The sequence below is a fragment of the Diabrotica undecimpunctata genome, chromosome 1, assembly GCF_040954645.1.
Source record: "Diabrotica undecimpunctata isolate CICGRU chromosome 1, icDiaUnde3, whole genome shotgun sequence".
Classification (NCBI taxonomy): Eukaryota; Metazoa; Arthropoda; class Insecta; order Coleoptera; family Chrysomelidae; genus Diabrotica; species Diabrotica undecimpunctata.
This window is the reverse complement of record NC_092803.1, coordinates 186843350-186867400: the sequence shown is the minus strand read 5'-3', so window position 1 is coordinate 186867400 and position 24051 is coordinate 186843350. Positions and strand designations below refer to the sequence as shown.

Sequence of the window (24051 nt, the reverse complement as noted above, 5' to 3'; positions counted from 1 at the left end):
TATCTTAGGATGTTTCCTTTCCCGAAGAGAGTCTCTATTTCATTGTTGTATCTGCTCCTCCATTCATTTGTCACGCTGTCCCTGCAAGGACCATATATAATTCGCAGGATTTTGCGTTCCCATACTAATAGCTTATTGATTTCTTTCTTTCTCAATGTCCATGTTTCACTTTCATATGTCACTGCTGGTCGTATTATGGTTTTGTACATTTGGATTTTGGCACGCCTTGAGAGAAGCTTTGACCTCATTAGATGTTGAATGGCAAAGAATGATTTATTCCCCGCCAGTATTCGTATTTCAACCTCCCGTTCTCCTGTGTTTTCACTGGTAATTGTTGCTGCTAGGTATTTGAATTCTTTGACCACCTCAAAATTATGATCGTTTATGGTAATGTTTTGTCTTATTCGCTGTCGTTCCTTTTTTGATACGACCATGTATTTAGTTTTTTCTTCATTTATTTTCAGGCCTACGCTTAGTGTTGCTTCTTCAAAGTTCGATACTATATCCTTAATTGTTGACACACATTCGCGCAATCATGGTCAGCTTCTTTGGTACGCCTAACTCCATCATTGCACTCCACAGTTTTAAGCTATCTATGTAAATATCTTGGATGTTATATAATATTTTCGAATCCGTAAATATTCTATATTAATTAGGTGTTTTATAGACATAATAAATCATATATTCGAATATTGTTGTAAGATATATATTATTATAACATAAAGTGGTTAAATAAAGTTATTTTATTACAACTTGTAGTGTATCGTAGTGTTGCTGCATCCTCAACCATAAGATTTTGTTTAAATTAATACTAGATTTTGAAACAAGTAAATGCAAATATAGAAAATAAATTTGTTGTTTTTTAAGTAATCTACACAATATACCTATATTATAGATTTCGGCATTCTGTGAACCAATTTTTAAATTAAATTCATCACTATAGACGAAATAGCGTCAAAACACGCGTATTTTAAAAGCGTCGACTGATCAATCATAATCACCATAGTCACGTCGACTGATCAATAATGAAAAGAAGCCTTTGCTACCAAATGAGGACTAGTTGGTGGATGGATAACTAATGCGATTTAAGGTCCAAAAAGGCATTCTTGTGCTGCATTTTCTGTCTTTCTTTTTTTTCTTTTCTTGTGTTTAGTGTTTTGGTTTCATAAATGGAGTAAATAATGTTATGTCGTTCCAACTGTTTTAATATTTAAAAGTTTATTTTATTTAAGTAAAAAATGGTTTGATAAGTTGACTAATCGCCAGTCGCAAATTTGTCAGTATACATTTCTCAGTCTTAGTCGTGAGAGACCTGATTAGAAACATACGCTTTTGTTTTCGGTGAGCCATCTATTCTACACTGGCCGTAATGCAAACCAATTGGCTCATTACATATCTTTTACATATAAGTCCTTCGGCATACCCTGGTTTTATTTACTATAATTTATCCGCCAATAACCGACATAACTTTTATTTTTTTATTAAGGCTAAATTGAACCTCCTTATATCAACAGTAAATTTTGCTAAAGCTACTTAACGTACTTAACATTCACCTGCAGGACCCTGATTGGGGTTATTACGATGTCGGGCCATTATTCTGTCTCTTAAGTTGGCTCCTAAGTCAAATTTTGCCAATCACAGTAATGTGCTGACCACACCAAAGTATAATCTTCCAGAGGTCGCCAGTTAAAAGGCCAACCAGGAGGATAAACCTCTTTTTACCTCTAGGTACGGTCAACTGTGACAAATGTTGGTAGGAAAAGAGCCTTGATTAAACATATGCTCTTTACCGAAAATTTCTCTCCCTTGCCGTCACCCCTCTAAAAGACACTCCCAATTTTTCCGGATATTCTTTCTACCATACTTGAAAAAGCCAGGTCTCTCATGGAAATGACCTACTAACCAATAAAAACCATTCACCTTTATGACGTCGATTACCTGATTGTTGATATTCACCTAGATAATAACAACAACATTACGATAATCTCCTACTACAAACCTCCAAACGAACCCCTTTCTGTGTCACTTATTGAGTACTTTTTTCTTGCTCGATAATTCTATTTTAAGGGGTGATCTTAGTAGCAGAAACGCTCGGTAGTTCCTCCACACACATTCCAGGCAGAATACTTTTAGATTTGCGTCTAGAACTGCGTATCTCCAGAATCACCAACAATGAAGTTACGTTCTTAAATCACAGTGGAATTTCCGTAGTCGATCATATCCTCTATACCAATAAAATACTGGATAGGATCGACGATGCCTGTTTTATTGGCGATTTAATAATCTCTTAGCATTTGAGATTACTAGCATACGGACTTAAGCTCACCTACACAAACCAATACTGCTACCTACAGCCAAGATTATCATAAAGCTAATTGGGAACTATTCCAAGAATATCTCAACCATAACTTCCCTGATAACACGTAAACATCAACCAAGTTGATACAGGGATTTCTAAAATAAAAAAAAAACTTTTATCAGGCCTATCATTGGATACAAGGCGTGTGTCTACGCGCCACTAAATCCTCGTCAAACTAAGACCATTGTGGCAACAGAAAGGAAAATCTTTAGAAAGTGCATGAGTAAACGTGCAAATTATCCATCCGCACTAATTCACTAAATTGCAAATATACCGTCAATAATGGACAGAGTTCACACCCTCAACAAAAGATACGTTCTCCGCACAATAGCTGGCTTCAACAACCGAGCTAAGCAAACTCTAAGGACTCCTTGCCTAGAGGACATGTACTCACCAGGCTCCTTCTAACAAAAGATCCCCAGCCAAGCTTTTACACTTTGCTGGTAACGAACTTTCAGATGAGTATATAACGTCCAAAAACGCTTATTTAGAGTCGTTCTATAGCCGCATACCACTCCAAAAACACTCTTCTTCTTCTTCAGATGCAAATCCACTAATGGATGTTAGCGATCACATTTTCAATTAATTCTCTATTTCTTGCAATATGTATCAGAGATTGTATGTCGTTAATCCCTGTCCATTGCCTTATGTTTCGGAGCCAGGACATTTTCTTGCGTCCCATTCCTCTCTTGCCTTCAATTTTACCCTCGATTATAAGTTAAAGGAACTGGTATTTTTCATTTCGCATGATGTGACCTAGATACGCCGTTTTCCTTTTCTTGATGGTTTCGAAAAGTTGGCGTTCTTGGTTTATTCTTTTAAGGACATCTATATTTGTGATTTTCGCTATCCATGGTATTTTTAGGATACGGCGATAGAGCCACATTTCGAAAGCTTCTAATCTGTTTATATCCCTCGTTTTGAGTGTCCAGCCCTCTACGCCATATATCAGCACTGACCACACGTAGCACTTAGTAAACCTTAGTCTCAGTTGAAGATCGAATTCTGAACAAGTCACAAACAACAAAACACTCACTCGCAAATAAGGTTGCTCGCCATCCTCAAAAGCTCTCGCAAAAAAAGGAAGCAGCCTCTCTTTGAAGAAGCGCAAGATTAAGCAAGGCACTAACACTCAAATTGATTGCCAGCTAGAAAACATTTTTCCATTGTACCATGTATCCAATGTGCACGACGCTGTTACAGTGTTACAGTTGAAGTCTGGATGATTTTTCGATTATGCATGGTATTGGTATGTCAGTGTGCATGTATATTTTATTTGTATGTGTGTGAGTGTGTTATATTTGATAATCGGCCATGATAATACGATCTTCGGGTGCTTATTTGATTATACCGTATTCACAGTTAAACATTTTTCTATATACATTACTAAGTGGGGAAAACTTCCCTACTCAATCACACAGCTCCTGCTGCACAGTCTTAGACCAGGATGATAAACTTTGACTTAGTCCATTATCTTGCTTTATTATCATTATAGAGACTTGTTTATTATCTCGTTGTTGATTACTGTGACTGACTTACCAGTGCTGATATATGAGTCGAAAACGTGGACTATTTTTAAACAAGTGAAATCCTTCAAAAGAAAACTTTTAAGAAAAATATTTTTGCAAAGTTTGATCTCTATAAAAAAATATAAGAATATAGCAGATGCCAAGAATATAATTTTCTTTATTATAATTGGTATGTTAAGATGGATAAGACTATGTATGAATATCATAAAAAAAATCAAAGCTAATAAAAATAATTACGGTATTTAATTTATACGTACAAAAGAGTAGATTAAGTATTATAAATAATTGCTCACAGAAGACAGAGATGAACATCTGATAACCTCATTAAACTAAATAGCAATTAAAGGTAAAATAATAAGAACTGGCGATAAGATAACCAAAAAACTATGAAACTCAGTTGACAGCAACTCAAAATCGCTATCAACAAATCTTTAAAGAAACTTCGTCTAAGGACTAGCAACCCCAGTGAAGTCCTTCGTTGCCATGTGATCAATTCCTTTTATAACTTGTACATCATGTTTTTAAATATCAAATATGTAATTAGTCGGTTATAGGGAAAACTTCTGCGATATCTGATTAAACTTCTCTGCTGAAATGTCGTACCAAAGGTGCTAAATCTCACTGACACTTCAAAATATTCAAAAAACACAATTACTAACCAAAAAATAACATGTAGGAAAGACAAGAAAGATTACCTGAGGCAATGAAATCTTTGTCTCAGGTAATTTATGGTGGAGTAATATGAATAATCATGAAAACTAACAGAAGAGAGCTAATATTGTTCTGAAGCTATTTTCTTGTGGCATTTTAAATTAATTTATATTTAAATGGGAATAAGCCACAATTAAAGGTTAAAATACGTTTATTGACGTTTCAATTTCCACTTCGGAAATCGTTGTGGAAGTAGAAATTGAAACGTCAATAAACGTATTTTAACCTTTAATTGTGGCTTATTGACATTTAAATATAAATTAAGAAGAGAGCTATACATGACCGAATTAGATGTGTGTATCTTCAAGACAATCTAGAATTATAAATGTTTACTTAGGCAGTGTGTGGAAATAAGATACTGTAGTGGTTAACTAAAGCAATAATTGCTAAAGATCTACGACAGGGCCACATTATTTTCAATAATGTTTGTAATGCCTCTGCAACAGAAAAAGTAGGAACTTTAAAAACTACAGACACGTTTGAACAAGTGTTATTAACGAATAACCAGGTCTAGTAGACTTTTAACGTAACTGTTTCCTTTGAATAAATATTCTATTAAAATTTAATTTATGTTTAATGAATTTCTACTTTAAATATACAAACTAAAATAAATATTCGCCCAATATAAATGGGTCTGCATATTTTGGTTTCAACATAGAGTAGCTTTTCCATTTGATATTTTTCTATTTTAAAATAATGACAGAGGCAAAATTAATGAGAAGTCGATATTTTAATCTAGTGTATTATGGTGGTACTGTCGATTAACTTAATGTGATTTATTATGAACGTTTAATTAAAATAATTGACAAGGTTTATAACATTATGCTTTAAATGGTAATTTATAGAAAATATGGAATGTGTTTTGTTGTTAATGCTTTTACATTGTATTGATAAATATACAATGTACTACAAAGACTTACAGAATTTTCTAAGTATAACATTAGGAATTTATAAAATTTGAATATTAGTTATGTTTAATCCACGGCAACATTTACAATATTTCCTTTAATAGTAAATTAATTAACTAATATTCATCATTATCATTAAGCAGACTCTAACGTGTACTGCCGAACAATAGACTCCGTGAGTTGTCCCCAGTGATTTAGATCTTCTTCTTCTAAATGTGCCTATTTTCTTAAGATGTTGACGACCACATTCACTAATCTTATTCTATTCACAGCAGCTCGAAATAGATCAGTTGACGTTAGAATAGTCCACTTCCTAAGATTGGTCAGCCAGGATATACGTCTACGTCTAGGGCCTCTCTTACTCTCAATCTTGCATTGTAGAATCAACTATAGAAGTCGGTATTTATCATTACGCATGATGTGGCCCAAGTAAGACAATTTTTTGTTCTTTACGGTGTTTTTATAATTTCTTTGTCTTTTCTTAGCAGCTGGAGAATAGTTATGTTACTTGTGGGGAGTATATAAATATGAAACCCTCAACATACGTCAGTAGCACCGCATTTCAAATGCCTCTAATCGTTTTATGGCATATTCTGTAAGGCTTCAGCTTTATTCTCCATAGAGGAGGATACTAAAGACGTACCATCTAAGAAATGTTATGCGTATATTGATACTTAAAGATAATTTGTAGAGAATCTTTCCAAGGCTGTTGAAAGAGCTTCTGGCTTTTTCAATACAAGTTTTCATTTCGTAGCTGTGATCCCAAGTATCCTTAATATTGCAGCCCAAATAGGGCTGCAATATTTGGGCGTTTATATTGGTGTTCTTACTAATGATCATTATTTTTGTCTTCTTGCAATTAAGTTCGCATAGATAACATTACGCAGGAACAATGGACTGAGCATTTCACGAAATTATATGGTGAAGGAGAAGAAGAGAACAGAGAAATAATCATTAACGAAACTCACGATAGAGTACTAATATCAGAAGAAGAGCTACAAGAACAAATAAAAAAATTAAAAAACAGAAAAGCACCTGGTCCTGATAAGATAAACAATGAACTGCTAAAATATGGAGGAACAACACTACGCAAATGTCTCCTAAAATTATTCGTCGATATAATAAATACCGGAGTAGTACCAGAGGAATGGAAGGAAAGTCTCCTGCTACCGATACTTAAAAAGGGAGACTCGAGAAATCCTGAAAATTATAGAGGCATTAGTCTGATGAATAGTACATTAAAATTGTTAACGGTAGTCATAAAAGATAAAATCGAGGAAAAAGCTAACATGGCAGATGAACAACAAGGCTTCCGAAAGAACCGCAGCATTATACACGCAATTTTTATTATCAGACAAATAATAGAGAAGTCTATTGAATATGGAAAACCAGCATACATGTGCTTTGTAGATTTAAAAAGTGCTTTTGACAGGGTGAAGCGAAATGACATCTTAGATTTATTACAAGCTGAACAAATAGACCATCAGATAATAAGGACAATTAATGAAATTAACAAGAACAACAAGACCAGAGTTATAATGCCAACAGGGGAAACAGAATGCATAGAACTAAAAGGAGGAATCCGCCAAGGAGACTCGCTCAGCCCATTGTTATTTAATATGGTGATGAATCAAATAATTCACGAAGTAAGAAAACGACACGGATACCACATGTGAGCGCATAAAATCACGATACTATACTATGCCGATGATGCAGTACTAATTGCTGATAACGAAGATAACTTACAAAGGCAGCTCCACACCTTCAATATCACAGCAAACAAACTTAATATGAGAATATCAGTGGAAAAAACTAAATGTATAGTGATCAGTAAAGAGCCGCGTAGATGCAAACTAGAAATAGACGGCAAAATTGTAGAACAAGTAATGAAATTCAATTACCTAGGAGTAGAGATCACTAGTGATAGGGATATAAGAACAGAGACCACAAGGCAAGCATCAAAAGCGGCAAGAGTAAGTGGTTGCCTCCGAGAAACCATATGGAGAAACAAATATCTGACCATGTTTTTCAGAGTATATGTTAAATAATGCAAGTGACAATATACAACCCTGTCTAACTCCTTTTTTTTACTGAGAAGATCTCTGACAGTTCATTTTCTAATTATACTGTTGCCTTTTGTTGCCGATATAAGTTTGAGAGATCAGTCTTATATCCTTACCAGCGAGTCCTGATGTTTTTAGGATATCTATTAGTTTCACATGTGGGACTTTATCAAATGCCTTTTCGAAATCAATGAAACATGCATATACATCGCAGTTAACATCCCTGGCTCTCTGTATTAGAACTTGCAAACTAAAAAGTGCTTCCCTCGTTCCGAGTCCTGCTCTGAATCCATGAACTTCACTTAGGTGTTCTTCTAATTTGGTGTATATACGCAAGTGAATGATAGTAAGGAGTACTTTAAGTACATGGCTCATCAAACTAATTAATCTATGTTCTTCACATTTTCTAGCGTTGACTTTTTTGGAAAGTGGAATGAATATGGATAGTAGCCAGTCTTTTGGTAAGTAACCAGTCTCGTAGATGTTGTTGAATATCTTCGTAAGAGCTGTGATTTGGTGTGCCTCTAATAGCTTTAAAATTTCACCATGCACCTCGTCAGGTCCTGGTGATTTCCCAACTTTAATCGGCTAAATTACTTCTTCGTTTGTTATTTCTGAGTCGTAGGGATTGTTTATTTCAGTTGGACTTCGTGCTGCATCTTCGAATAATTCTTGCATATATTATTTCCTTCTTCGTAATTAATCTTCAATGGTAGTCAAATCCTGACCTTTAATGTCTACAGCTATGCCTGCATTGCGTTGTTTTCTGGTGTTCTGTACCTTTTTAATTTTTTTGTACATATGGAAATTGTTATGTTTGCTTTGTAGTGTTTCAACTTCCGTACATTTTTCCGTCAGCCATGCTTCTTTTGCTCCTTTTATCTCCTTTCACCGGGTGCTTCCCATGTATAAAGTCTTCTTGAGTGTAATTTAAAAAGTGTATTCGTTACAATCATATCCGTCTCTTGGCAGAATTGGATCAGTCTTTTTCCTCTTTCGTTTCTTATGCCAAGACCATATGACCCCACGACATGCTTGACTGTACCTTGTCCTATTTTTTCATTGAAATTGCCCATGATAATAGTAAGTTCATATTTTTTGGTCAGTTTTAGAGAGTCTGATCTTATGATATGTAAATGCGGTTTGATATTTACGTCTACCTCTAAATAACGCCATTATATTAAACTTAAAATACATTATAGCGCATTATATTACTACGTTTTCTGCATTAAATATGAAAAATTCGGAATTTATTCTATATGATTTGCAGAGATTAAGCAGATCTCTAAATTGGAGAAAAATATGCATATTCTGTTCCAGTGCTTGTTGTAAAGACATTAGTAAAAATTCTTTTACTCCTACTCTCGTAGCACTGGAGTAAGAATACAATTCGCTAGTTCCATTTTACAAAAAACCGCATGAAAACTACTAAGTGCCTCCGTAAAAACATTATATTAATGTACCCGTTCAAGTGTGTCGAAAGAAAAACTGTATACTTACTCTTAGAGGTCATAATATACTTGAACATTATACCATCTTAAATATGTCCCGCTTAATGCCTTCTCAGCAAAAACCTCTTGGTCTTTTTCCAAGAAAATATCAGCCGATTATCGCTAACGCCTTCTTTTCTCTACATTTCTCATAGTTCTTCAAAGAATTAAATTATTGAGATGGGGGCGATTGAGTTTCTACAGAAACTATAAGGTTGATTGTACAACGACTGTTGATAGTAAAGTGTGCAGGTATCTAAAACTAAGGAAATATTTGAATTAATAAGATTGGTAGCATTGAAAGCAAGAAAGAATATAAAATATTTATATGTTCTAAAAAACAATGGGAAGAACACAAGAATCTCGCTCGCTTCGTTAGCTCACACCTAAAATCTAATTGTTTTATATGATGATGATATATGATGATTTTTATGATGACATGCGTGGATTTTGACTCGTTTGTCCTACGTCAAGTAATCATCGTGTCGATAGCGGTTGAATAAAGTGATAAATTTTCGATAATAGTAAAAATTAAAAGCTATTGTTCTAAAAATTTAAAAGTTTTTGTTGGAAGTAGAAATAATTCCGTATCAAGGGTTTCATCTCCGATTTTCTTGAAAACGCATCGATTTTCTTGAAATTGTAACAATTGTTAGTTTATAACAAGTTTATACAAGTAAAATATACCTTTGCCAAAGTGTGTTTTTTCCCTAGAGGTAAATAACTCCATAAATGAATATAGGAACACATTTTAAGCAAACAGTGTCCTATAGATTTATTTAAATGTACCTATACTCTTTAACTTTTTCGGAATTTTGTCAAAAAACACGGTTTTATTCATTTTTGACGAATATTTCAAATATATTTTAGTTATCAAAAAAACTGTAGGGATTGAAAATAAAGTTTGTAAAAAAAACAAAGAGATTCGTTTCTTTAATTTTGTGGTGGACCCAATACAAAATAAGATGTGTCCTATTAAAGATTAAAATTGTTATTCGAACAAAAAATTCAGCATTGGATATAAGACAAACGGTGAATTTAACTGGAAAAATGCATTGATTTTTTAAATTACACTCCGTCAAAAAACTATCGCATCGCCTATGGAACTGCAAATTTTGTATTAAAAATAATTTAAAACATCGATTTTTTGCTGTTGTTTATTTTTTATTTTTTAAGTACGTAACAACTATTAAAAGAAAAATGCGGAATGTGCGAAAAACAAAGGTATTATGTAATATTTCATAAATGAGAAATAAGCGCACAAATAGCATTGAATAAAAAAATCAAAAGTAATGATAATTTAGTAAGACGTATTGCCTCCTCTAGCTCTTATAACATCTAGACAACGTTGTGGCTTTTAAAGAGAAAAGCCTCTGATTATTGGGCTGGATGTTCGACAGTTGATAAATGAGGGCGGAGTAGTCGTGTCGTTTGTTGTGTTTACTCTATGCAGAATTCCCCGTTCCAATTCCAGCAGTTGTTGTGTGAGGCGGTGATTGAACATAATATAAAGATTAGACCTATATGCAATCACCGGCCTGATAAATGTTTTGTATGTCTGTATAAGTGTACGTGGGTGTGTCCGTCCAAACTTACCATAGAGGGCATTGGGTAAACCGACTCTGCTCCGACGGAGTTGGATTCTGTCGCCCCAGAGTCTGAGGTCGATTCTTTCGGCTATATTGTATGTAGTGAATTTGTTGAGATTGGGGTATCTAAAGAGAATCATTTGAGTTGATTGGGGTTAGGTGTTATTCTTCATCTCCCGCATCACCTGTCGACTAGGTCAAGGTGATCTTGAGCAAACCTAAGTAGTGCATCTGTGTCTCGAGATGTTATTACGACAGCAGTGTCGTCTGCGTAGAGCAAAGTGAGGGTGCGAGTGTTTCATGGGTTTGGGAAGTCGCTGCTGTATATGGTTTATAGTATAGGTGCTAACACTGAGCCTTGTAGAACTCCTGCTGTGGGAGTAAAAGGGGCTGATAAATGACCTCGCATTTTTACCGTGATTTTACGTTGAGTGACATATGAATCGATGGATAAGTCTAACGAATGGAAAATGCAGGCTGATGTTCAGTAGTTTATTGACCAGTCCAGAATGCCAGACTTGGTCAACGGCTTTTTGAACATCAAGAAAAATGCCTAGTGAAAGTTTGGCGTCGTTTAGACTTTGAGTGGGGTGTGTGACAATTTCTGTCAATGCCGTTATGGTGGAGTGACCTTCTCTAAAGCCGAATTGAAATGTTGGGATGTTGAGATGATATTATGAGCCTGTGACTTGAAAATATACCATATTTATTTATTTATTTATTTTTATCTCGATTTGGGCATTTTCAGGTCAGTTGGCCAATAGTGAAAATTGTAGATATTTTGAGGCGTGGCGATGCGCATTGGGGTGCGTATTAGTCCATGACTAAGGCACGCTATAACAGATATTACAGTATGTAAAGTTTTTTGAGCCAATCGACTACTTTAAAATCTACAATATTGTAGTTGACTTTCGACAAGACAGACATTAACTAGAAAATTATTTGACCAGAACTACTGTATTGTATTAGTATTATAATAAGTATCTTGTAATGTATTGTGCCTTTAGTTTATAATAGTATTTATATTAATATGTTATTTATATCATATACGATATTGTAATGAAATATGTCTCAACTATATCTATACTATAGTGGAAAAATTGTGTTAAATATAAAAAATTGCTTTCTTTTCCCCCACTAATTCTATTTTTCCTTTCCAGAGCTGTTTCTACGAGAATGGTAGCCGGAATGTGGTGGTTTTTTACTTTAATCATGATCTCTTCGTATACGGCCAACTTGGCAGCATTTCTCACAGTGGAGAGAATGGACTCTCCGATCGAAACGGCCGAGGATTTGGCGAAACAGACAAAAATCAAATACGGGGCCCTTAGGGGCGGCTCGACTGCGGCCTTCTTTAGGGTAAGTGTCAACATAAATTATTTTCTAGTTAGTGGTCGTTGTAAAGTTATTTTAGTACTGAAACACGAAGGTTTTTGATACTAAAAAAGAGATTGTGGAGCAAATATTGGTTCAAAAATTATACTGCTGCTCGGAATTATATAATCGGTATAAGTCGGTTGAGGTTTGTACATGAATCTCCTCATTTATGCAAAATGGGTATCATCTATTCCATTTATATTAATAAATATCATACAAAGTACCAAAAAGAGAAAGATTTTAATCATGTTTGCTTTTGGTATGCAAAATAAAAATAGTACAGTCAAAATTTATCATTAAATTTGACACAATATTTTTTCTCTTTCCAGTAAGACGTATGTCCCATCACTTAATGAAAACATAATGCATTTTTCTTTAACTAAGTTTACGTGTGAAGATGAAAGTTACTTATGATAACATTTGTTTTAACTTAGTTATTATATTATCCATCTAACCATTACCTAGTTTTCTTTATCACAAATAATAGGCTTGATAGGTATCGAGTCCTGGACTGTGAATAAAATCGATCTAAATCGCCTTGAGGTTTTCGAAATGTGGTGCTATAGAAGAATTTTAAAAGTTTCCTGGGTGGAGAAGATTCGAAACTCCGCAATACTAGAACGTCTCGGCAAGACTACTGAGATCATAGAAAGCATCAAGCAGAGAAAGCCGGAGTATTTCGGACATGTAATGAGAGGTCCCAAATATCGGTTGCTACAAAATATCATGCAAGGAAAAATAGCAGGCAAACGCAGTCTAGGACGAAGAAGAACCTCATGGTTGAAGAACTTGCGAGATTGGTATGGTGTCGATACAAGCATGCTATTTAGGGTGGCAGTGAATAAAATTAAGATAGCTATGATGGTAACCAACGTTCTGAAAGGACATGGTACATGAAGAAGAAGAGGAGAGCACTTTGAATTGTCTGTAGAATTGATTTTGAAATATTAAAGAATTGTTGGATATACAGTGTTTGGTAAGAGATATGTGGCCTTGCCAAATAGGCATTGACAAACCGTACATTGAGACTTTACCAAATATGTACGGAAAAGCAAAAGTCAAGGTAAAAATGTATGATAAACACTAAACCGCGTCGATTATCACTGCGCTGAGCTTTCAACATCCTCTCTGATGTCTTCTGTAGGGCTTCTGAGTCTCCCAAGCTCACAGACACTACTACACTGATCCCTTATCAATGCATTACTGCTACTAAGAACAGCGGACAGTTCATTTATACCATCGATGGTGACGTTGTTTGCGTGGAGGATGGCGTGGGGATTGACGCGAGGATATTTTCTTTATGCCGGATGCCGTCATGTCTTTTGTCGAGACAATTTGGCATTTTTTCAATTTCTATGTCTTTTCGGATAATTCTTGGTTTATAGAAGCGGATGGGGGCTATGGTTCTGGAGTTTTCAAAATTAATTTTGTAGCCTGTATGAAGATGGTGTTGATCTAGAAATAAAATTGAGTCAGAATTGCGAAAAAAAAATGGAATGTAAATCCTATTTTCAATTCTACGATTTGTTGGCCTATATAAGATCGGCGGCAGTTTGTACAAGGAATTTTATAAAATCCGTGTTGTTTATTTTGAATGTTGTCTTTGATTGATGTAGATATTGTCTTTATTCCTCTTGATATAAGAATTTTGTCGATTTTGTCAGTGGAACCTTTGATGTAAGGAAGAAAAGCTTTCGTATAATGAGAGTCTGAGTCTTTGTTTGAGTTTGAAATTGAGTGGGAGATTGATGCCTTTGGATGCTAGTAGAGATGTGATTTTCACGGTAACCGTTTTGGATAAGAACTTGTTTTAAACTAAAGAGCTCAGTGGGTCTACTTGCATCATCGCAAAGGGGCATTAATCTGGAGACACAGGTATTAATGACTGTATTAATTTGAGAATGTTGATGATTGAGAGTTGCCATGTAAGTAACGATTGGTCTAGATGGATTTTCGATAAACAGAGTGATGAAAACTGTGGGATTCGTTTTTCTTTATGATTACGTCGAGAAACGGTAGGAGTGAATTAGTTTCCCCGTCCATCGTGAACAAGATATTAGGATGTAAACCATTCAGACGGGTTTGAAGACACCAAAGCATCCCTGCCGTGGAGCCAGATAAGAAGTGTATCGTCAACATTTCGTAGCCAACATGTGGGTTTGAGGATTGATGTGGATAGTGCTCGGGTCTTGAAGTCTGTAGATAGTGGGGAGCCCATTGGAGCACCATTTATTTGTCTGTACAATTAAGTTTGGATTATAAAATAAGTGTTGGACTAAGTGTGAACGATAAGGCACTTATTATTTCATGAAATCCAGGTCTTATATTCGATGGAATATATAGTTTATCGCCTGTTTTGGCCATCGTTCGTCTTTGATTCGCATTACATGTACCATAGCATAAAAGTTGTTTGGAATCTCTCGTATCTGCTGTATTGTAAATCGTTCCAATTCTTCTTCCTAGTTTTTTATTTGGAACGTGATTAAGCCTGGATATCCCCCACGCTCTTCTTAGATAGTCCATTTCTACCACTTCCAGTTTTTTCTTTTTTTTTTTTCATCGCCATTTGTCAACATGCATAACCGTACGTTAGAATTGGTTCTACAACCTACTTATATATTATCATTTCTGTTCGTAAACTAACTTTAGGAGACCAAAGTAACGAGTTTAGTGTTTGTACCACATTTCCTAGCATGAAGTGGATTTAATATACCAGAAGAAACATGCCAAGAATTGCAACTATAAAAAACAATATAGATACGGGAGTTAATCTGATCGAAATATGGAGCAATTTTGTAAAAAATATCAAAACATGATATGGTAATAAACATATGATAAAAACCGTTACAAAAAAAGCTAAATCGTATTAAAGAGCACAAAATTTGCATTTAATTTTAGTTTATTTAAAACTTCTAAATTAATAAAAACAATTCTTTATCTAACATTTGCCGCTGCTCATTATTTTAAAGAATCTTCTGGTCACACCGTCACACCTCTTTTCTTTTCCGCAAACTGTAACTTCACCCTTTAAAAACACATTCCTTTTTAAAACTGTCGACTTAAATTTCCGCAATTTTCATAAAGTTCAGCATTAGGCAGTCCATAAACGTCTAGAGGTTACCCCAGCGATATAAAACACAACTGTTTTCTCTCCCGATTCGATATTTTAGGTGCGCGGGGGAGTTGTTTGAAGAAGAACTTTGTGCTGGCGCAGACATTATGGCATAACCAACCGGAGAGCGATCCTGCTAATTTTATGCATGCTTTTGTTACGAAAACAACCAAAGTTTATTTAGATTCTTGGAAGATACGATTCATGTTCTAAAAGTGAACTTAGAATATGATGAAGTGGTAGTTTTTGGGTATTTAGAATTCTGTTTTGTGAGCTTAGAAACTTAATGTTGCCACTTAACACGTTATTATACATTTATAATATTCCAGTAACTTAAATAATTATGAAAGTTAATAATTGTGTTAAAATTAGAATGTAATAATGAATAATTATGACATTCATTTAGTTAAAATTTATAACTCGCTAGCCGCTAACATTGAACGTTGTTTATGGAAAAGTGCGTAAAAAATCGTTATTTAGGATTTATATAACGTAACTTCATATGTGTATTTAACGAACAATTTCTTTTAGTTACTTGAAAAAATATAATAATAATTAAAAGGTTAGATTCATTTATCTCTTTTATAATAATTTCGCACACGATGACGTGTGTCTGCAATAATTTTTATAAGTCTCTTAGCTAATTTTTCCATCATTTTCGACATGACAAGCAGTAGACCTATTGGTCAGTAAGAAGTTGTTTGGTGTTGAGGTTTGCCAGGTTTTGGGATTAGAATTATTTGCGCTACCTTCCATTGTGCTGGAAAGTCTTATGATGGCGTGTGTAAGGTAGGTTAACATAAGTATCCCTTTTCGCGGTAGTTCTTTCATAATTTTTCAGTGATTAAGTCGTATCCTGGAGTTTTTTTTAAGGTTCAGCTTTGTTTTTATAATGGACTGTATGTCCGTAAGCACGTATTCCCATATTTCTCATGTCTTCATCGATGTTATCAAGGAACCTTGTTCTAGGTCTTCCTCTTTTTCTCTGACCTGGGTTTATCAAGGAGCGTTTTTCTAGTTGGGTCATTTTGTTTCATCCTCATTACATGTCCTATCCACCTTAGACGTCCTATCTTAATATTCGATATATTTGATTGCTTTTTGCAATTTTAATTGCTTAAATGCCTGCAAGAGTTCCTTTTCCTTGGTTGTGATTAGCCTAGAACCCCAATGGGTATGTTTGGCATTAAAATCACCACCAATTATAAATCTTTTGTCATGTCTATTCAAAAATTCTAGATAATGATCATTTTTGAGGTTATGTTTTGGTAGAAAGTAGACAGCAGTACGAAAAGCTCCAAAATTTTGTTTTAACACTTACTGAAGTAGCTTGAAACATTTCTGTTTTGTAGCTTATTTCTTGACGATGTCTGATAAAGACGATGTCTTTCTTTTATTATGATACACTACCACCTCTGGTTGTATCATGAAGGTGTAACGTATAGTAAACTTTATATTCTAAACTATTGCAGGTTTCATTTTTAAAGTGTGTTTTAGAAATATATATGATTTATGTTACATTAAAACTTTTACGTTCAAAATAAAAATGGAATTATCAACTTACTATAATGTCAACAAACAACGATATTATAGACTTTATTTTTAAAAGTTACTTTTTAATTTGTTTAGAATTTTTTGAATTTTTAGAGTTTTCTTCAAAAATAAATAAATAATAAGCTTTTATACTGATTCTGGTAAAATGTTTAATGACAATATTTCTAAGTCTTTGATATCAAAAATAAAGAACGAACGCGCACAGCAACCGAGATTTTCCAACTTTTATTAATGCGATTTTTCTGTAAAGTTTGCCTTTTCTGTGAAAAAACTATCAAACTTTCTAACTTATCAGAAGCCCATTAAGAAATAATAAAGATAAAAGTAAAAAAACTGGAAAAGTCGCCCTAAACTTTGTTTTAATAAGAAACTTATTCTACAAGCATTCATTGCAAACTTCCAGGGAAGATTAGGAGTTAAAGCCGTAGTTAAAATTCTCATTTTGATTAGTAAGAAAAGTTCTTTGAAATTTGCAAAGCGGAGAATAACAAGTCGTCTTTGAAAATGTGTAGAGGCCAAATTACGTCTCTGATTGGGATTGTTTTGATGGGGACTTAATTTAAGATTGGAGTTGGTAATCTTCATTTGCGATGATATGTTGTTGTAGCTTAACTCTTTTTAGAGCTATAGGGTATAAATTGGGATCATGCTAATAGAGGTTGGACTTGTTTTTATTACTGAGTTTGTTTTGACTCAAAAGAGTAGTTTGTTCCTAATAAAATAAATTTTAAATTATCAAAAAGCCACTGGTTTTAATATAAACGTCTACTACAGTAAAAAGGTGAGTTAATTTTAACAGCATTTTGTAATTTTTTAACTATTAATCCAAGCTGTATGTTAAGTTAATGCAGAAGTTTTACAGGCGAAGCAGCAAAGTATCATGTATAACATTCAAAATTCAAAAGAGAAAAATAATGAGGGAGAATGGGTGTCTGTGGGTCCCAAGTCTAATCATCGTAGGAGATTTGTGGTTGGACGTGGGCCTGAATATATCAACATTCGGACGATTAGGAAGTTAGCATCTCTGCATCTTACAAGATTGACTCTTAGCACCAAATCCAAAGACTTAGAAACATCCTTAAAAACAATTTTATAGAAGTAACCAGCGAGCTTGTTGAGTCGAAAAACCCAGACATTTATTCTTTAGTAAAGGTCACTGTTAACCAAGACAATTTCAGAAAGGTTTGGAATAGAAAAGTGTAGCCTAGTGGTGCAGTAGTATTCCGGTATTTTATGAAGAGGAGGGTGTCAACAGAAAAATAAATGGACCCTCTTAATCAACACAGATGGTAAGTCATATAAATACTAATACACAAAAGAAACTGATGTCAATATACTATTAAAATGTCCATGGTCTGAGAACCAAAACAAATACAATATTATTCAATCTGTTGAAGCTTTAACTGAAAACTAATACGATATAATTGCCCTTACGGATACATGGTTGAATGAAGGTATTTTTGACTCTGAATTTTTCGACACAAGGTATACAGTGTTTAGGAAGGATAGGTCGGATCATAGATCGTAAGAAGGAGTAGTACTGTTAGCAATCAAAAAGAGTCTCATGAACCATCTGTTAATTGTCGGTCAGTCAATTCTTCTTCGTCTCTCAACTGTAAATTATTCTTCTTTTCCGCAGCTAATCTCAGAACGAAGCTACACCGACGCTGGTGATATGACACAAGCATGACAAACATATTTTGATTTTTAACGATTTGGGACTGTCACACGTGTGGAAACAGTACCGAGTTGCATACTGTATTTTATCTACGAAGAACAAGTAATTAATTTCTAAAGTTGTTAGTGTACTTCCGGTATCCGGTAAGAATATATGTTGGTCATAGACGGTTCTTCGATAGCCATCTGGCAACAATTTCTCCTGATCATGTTTACAAAACATATGTTGAAGTTGAACTACAAAAATAATTTGTAAATTAATTTATATTAAAAATGGCTAATTACTGACGGTTAAGCCGACTGTATCCGTTAATCCGTTAATCCGTTACTGCCGACTAGCGGATAATAGTCAAACTATGACGTTATCACGAAGCGGTGGCATGACCAGAGCGGCTTAAGCACGGAGTGGAGACGAAGGTGGACGGGGCTTGTGACGTCAGAAGTCATAGGTTAAAGTATGCCAAAGTGCCTACCTATCTACTATTAAGCCACGTTTTTTTCTCGACAGCTTGGACTATATGAGCTTCAGTTATGCCTGTACTTAGTTAAACTTTAATTTTACAATTAATTATCAATTGCCAGTCTATAATTTAATGATAATTAGTAGTTAGAACTATCGGTAATAACTCCTGTTATTTAGATCTTCTTCTTTCTTCTTATATATAGTCTTATAAGGCCTGTTTTTTTATATAAAGGCCTCTGGCATTGTTTCAACATATCGCACTATCTCATCCTTGACCTTCCCGCATTTTTTCGGTCATCAAATGATTTGTCTTGTGCTATTCTTACTATCTTTTCTTCTGCGACTATACTAATTGTGTTCACTCCATTCCCACTTCCATTATATTATCAATGTATTTATGTTTTCTGCATTACATATTCGTCATATGTTCCCGCTTCTCTATATCCAGGACGATTTTTCTGATATTGTTCTCATCTTTGTCTTTTTTTTAACAGTTGTTTTGTTTTGGATGTGCCGAGTTTCGTCTCTGCCGTATATGTCAATATATGTTTAATTTTAGGAGCTGAGACGACACGCAGACTAGTCAGAAATGAATTCTACGTGGAGTTTAAATGTTTTTTTTAATAACAACTGGCATATGTCATAAAACCAAATTAACAATATTTTTGAAAAAATTTAACTAAATTTTTTCAACAATTATACAATTTTATTAAAACACAATACATATTGAAACACCCTGTATATATTTTAGTCAGAATATCTGATTTTCGTATTTAGTTATATTCTGAACAACGTACCATTACGTATCTTACCCTCCTTATATATAACTTTGTGGTTTGAGTTTTCCTCATACACATAAAAAATATTAAATTCCTCTATATATTCTTAGTAAGTAATACCGCATTACCATTTTAGCCACGTAACTGCACATCGAAACAAATTCAAAAACTATGAGCTTGTTGTATAATTTAATTTTATGTGGCTTTTGAGGTCAGTGCAGCTCGTAAAATGAGTATTTTCTACCTTGCTCCGAACACCAATTTGCTCCCAACTCAACTTTTAATCTCACTAAGAACGTCCTGAATACCGACCAGAGATGGACTTGTCAGCTTTTGTGATGAATTATTGTTTGCTTGACAATGCGAAGCAGCCGGACGAATTTAATCGACCTTCATCTCTTGCCAGGGTTGTTTTTCAATTTGGAGTTATTTTTAACCATCCAATCGATGCGATTTTATGTTTACTTAGGAAATCGATACGAGAAAAGAGGAAAAATAAATATCGTTGATTAAATAAAATCCTTTTTATTTAAACTACTATTTCAAAACACATTTCATCTTGGACTATAGTTTATTTTTATGAACGAGAGAGTAATTAGCATAATTTTAACTGGTAGCTCCGACCACTCCATGGGCGTGCTCAAGATTAATTGAAAAATTACTTTGAATAATTGTAAAAAATAAATGAATTATTTCAGTGTTATAAAGTGTTATGTGTATGTAAACAAAAGTGACCTCTTTTATCACACACTATATTAGAACTGACTGGCCTACATTAAAAAGATACAAATCAGATTCAGAAGATGAACTTTCAGAACCAAGATTTATAATAACTGGCTCGATCATTTTATCAGTAATATTGTCCAGCTTCCACATTTTTTCCTCTTCTTTAATAGTGTGATTTACTGCCTTTTCCCAGTTTTCAGGTTTTACATTATTTACGGCCTCCAAAAACAACTGTTTAACATCATGAATTTTAAAAGTGGTATTTTTTCTTGAAACTTCACTCTTTATCTGTGCCCATACCAGTTCAATCGGGTTTAATTCACAATGATATGGTGGGGATCTAAGTACTGTCATTCCACGATTTTTGGCAATTTCATCAATTTCGTATTTTTTAAATTTTTCTTTATGAAGGGCACACAACGAATAAAGTTCCTTTCTTATAGATCCGGGATGGTACGTAATATTTTTTGAACTCAGCCAATTCTGCAAGTCTTTTTTTAACCACTTGGTTGTGGGCAGTCCTTCTATAAGTCTGGAGTGATAACTTGCATTATCCATTACTATTACACAGTTCTTAGGAAGAAGATCTATCATTTGTTCGAACCATTCTTGAAAGACATCAGCGTTTATGTCTTCATGGTAGTCACCGGTACGAGTTGATTCAAAAGTTAATAAACCACCTTCAACAAAACCGTCTGAACTGCCAATGTGTACTATTATCAGCCTGCGTCCCTTTCCTGATGGTGGGTTTAAACCAGTAGATAAGTTATTTACAAAAGCGTGCCTTTGACTTGTAACAGTTTCATCCTGCCAAAATTTATTTGGTGTATGACCCTCGTTGATCCATGTTTCATCAAGATAAAATATTTTTTTTTTGGTTTCTCATTTCCTTTATGGTTCTTAGAAAATGTCTTCTCCATATGACAATATCGCTTCTTTCTAATAAAATAGACTTTCTGGGATTCTTTTTCCAGCGGAAGCCTATTTCTTTTAAAAGTTTCCATAACGTACTTCGACTCATTTCTGGGTAATCCTTATCATCTCGAACTGAGACAAGAACTTTATCCAATGTTGGAAATTCTTGTCTAAAGAAGAATTCATGCACTTTCCGTCGAAGTCCTTCTTTAAAATGATATTCTATTTGAAATTTTGGTTTCCCTGGAGCATTACGTGGCATTTGAAAACTACCACATTTCTCTTCTTTAATAACTCTGTAAATTGTAGATTTCCCAACACCAAGTGTACTGCTAACTAACTCAACGGTCTCATCAACACTTTCACATAAAAGTTTGTCTATAAATAATTTAAAACAATTAAATATTAATGTTTTTTCATTAACTGTTAGAGGACCAATTTTTCGGCGTTTACACGGCACTTCCAAATTTTCCATAACACTAGTATACACAATAAACTGCACCTTGCAACTGAAGTATCTACTTTTAGTGAACTGTTAAGAATTTTGAATACGCCACTTGGACCTTCCTATATACAAAATGGAAAAACCCACTATCACATTTTCTCTGGAATAAGTTTAGAAGGTAATTATCTAGTCAATTACTGTCGTAGATTCCTGGAATTAAAGAATTAAATGTTTGATTGTTGAAACCCTTACTTCGTGGAATGCACTCATTTCAGATAAAATAAAACGTTTTATTTTATCTAAAGAATTAAACTTTATTTTGCAAGTAGGCAAAGAATTAAACTTTATTTTGCAAATAGATAAAATAAAACGTTTTATTTTATCTAAAGAATTAAACTTTATTTTGCAAATAGGTAGGTACTTATTAAACTTTTATTGGTTATATATAACCAATAAAATAAACATCTTACATTTCTTGCAAATTCATTAGTACCTGTTAACCTCCATCACTCCGACACTGGCAACCTTATTTAGGGATTAGTAACCCTCACAACTATTGTATTCTATTCTGCTCCAACCTTTATACCTGGTGGTCATACTCAATTTAAAATTGTTTTCCTATATACTTCTGTGAACTTGTTGACAAATATCTGTTTTTCATTGAGTCACCCGTATCAACAGTTTAGGGATTTGCATACATAATTTATTGTTTTATTACTCTCTCATATATAAAAATACACTATAGCATAAATACTTTGATGGTATAAAGCGGAGTACCATACCGGACCGATAGCGACCTGCGATTTCAATAGTATAAATAATACAGTTCTAAATATAGTTTATAAAATGTGCAATCTACAATAAGAAGAAGCATTTCAAAAATGTAATAAAAGGTATGCGTAGGAGTTCTATGTTTTCATTTGCAGAAAAAGATGAGATGTTTGGATACATGAAATTAACCTGAGACGCAAGCAACAAGGATGATTTCATAAATTGTAGCCAGAACTTCGCAAGGATGAGAACCGTTTCTAGATTTTAGAATGAATTTTGAAAGTTTTGATCAAATGTTAGATCGGACAAAAAATCACCAAACAACAAACAAATTTTATAGAACCAGTTGATGCTACAGAACGATTTTATTTTTAATACTGAGTATATACTATATAACAATCAATCAATCAATTAATCACTTTATAACGTTCTACGTCGTCTTCCGATTTCCAGTCTCCATTTATCTCGGTCGTTCCAAAGGTTTTCTTCAACTCGCTCTCCCTTAAGTCTTTATCGATTCCTTCTCTCCAACTTAATCTCGGTCTACCTTGCTTTCTTCTTTCATGCGGTCTCCAGTTCAATACTTTCTTTGGTATTCTATGTTTATACATTCTTTGGACGTGTCCATACCATCTTAGTTGATTTATTTTGATGTCCTCTGTTTTAATGTGCTTCACCCATAATTTCTCGTATTTTTTCGTTTCTAACTTTGTCTATTCTTGATTTTCCAGCCGCTCTTCTCCAGAAGTCTATTTCTGTTGCTTCTAATGCTTTTAAGTTTTTTTCTTTCAGTGGCCATACCTCACTTCCATATGTAACAATGCTTTTTATAATGCCGTTATAGATTTTGTGTTTGTTTTCTTTGGAGATTGTTTTGTCCTACAGCATACTGCTTAATTGCCTAATGCAGGGCTTTCCAAACTTATTCGTATTGTGACTACTAGTTTATTAGGAAGCATACTTTCAGTCGCAACACTTTGTGACAAACAACACATTGTGGAAGTTCTATATTCCCTTTAGTAACGCAGGTAAATCCAAAATCCAAATATTGGTAGTCATATTTCCTATATTTCTTCTTTTTACTTAAATTAACATTACTGCTTTCGCCTGATTCTTCACTTCATTTTCTATTCTTTTGAATATAAGTATCCATTGTTGATAGCAAAAAACTCCGCGTGAGTAATAAAATAAAACAAAAGCTTGACTAAATGACATATGACATAACACGCCCGACTGTAGGGAACACGAGGGAGGGGAGCCGACCGGCGAAACAGAATGCGCCCGGCGCTCACTCAACTCCAGTGTTGCCAATGTCCGGATAATCATAAGATTTTCGGATAATTTAGTGGACCATCGGATAATTTTCAGATTGAACAATTTTTTGAATAATTTCGGATAATTCAAGGGTTTATAGACTTGATGTTATATTTTTTATTTGATTTATTTATTAATACATATTTTATATTTTATACTCATTTAAAATCAAATAAAAATATATTTTCTGGTAGAGTTTATTATTTTAAACTTCTTAAATCCACGGTATTTTGATTATTCGTGTGTAGTAGCACCACCAGATTGTTAAT

The 24051-nt window shown here is 34.0% G+C and overlaps 1 protein-coding gene across 3 annotated transcripts in view; it reads left to right on the top strand.

Annotated features, from left to right (window-relative positions):
- Positions 1-24051, top strand: part of KaiR1D (Kainate-type ionotropic glutamate receptor subunit 1D) — a 362951-nt gene that overhangs the window by 299416 nt on the left and 39484 nt on the right. For all 3 annotated transcript variants that reach the window (XM_072520792.1, XM_072520790.1, XM_072520791.1), the window contains one exon: positions 11810-12008. In XM_072520792.1, coding sequence (XP_072376893.1) covers positions 11810-12008 — 199 coding nt within the window. The remainder of the gene's footprint in view (positions 1-11809; positions 12009-24051) is intronic.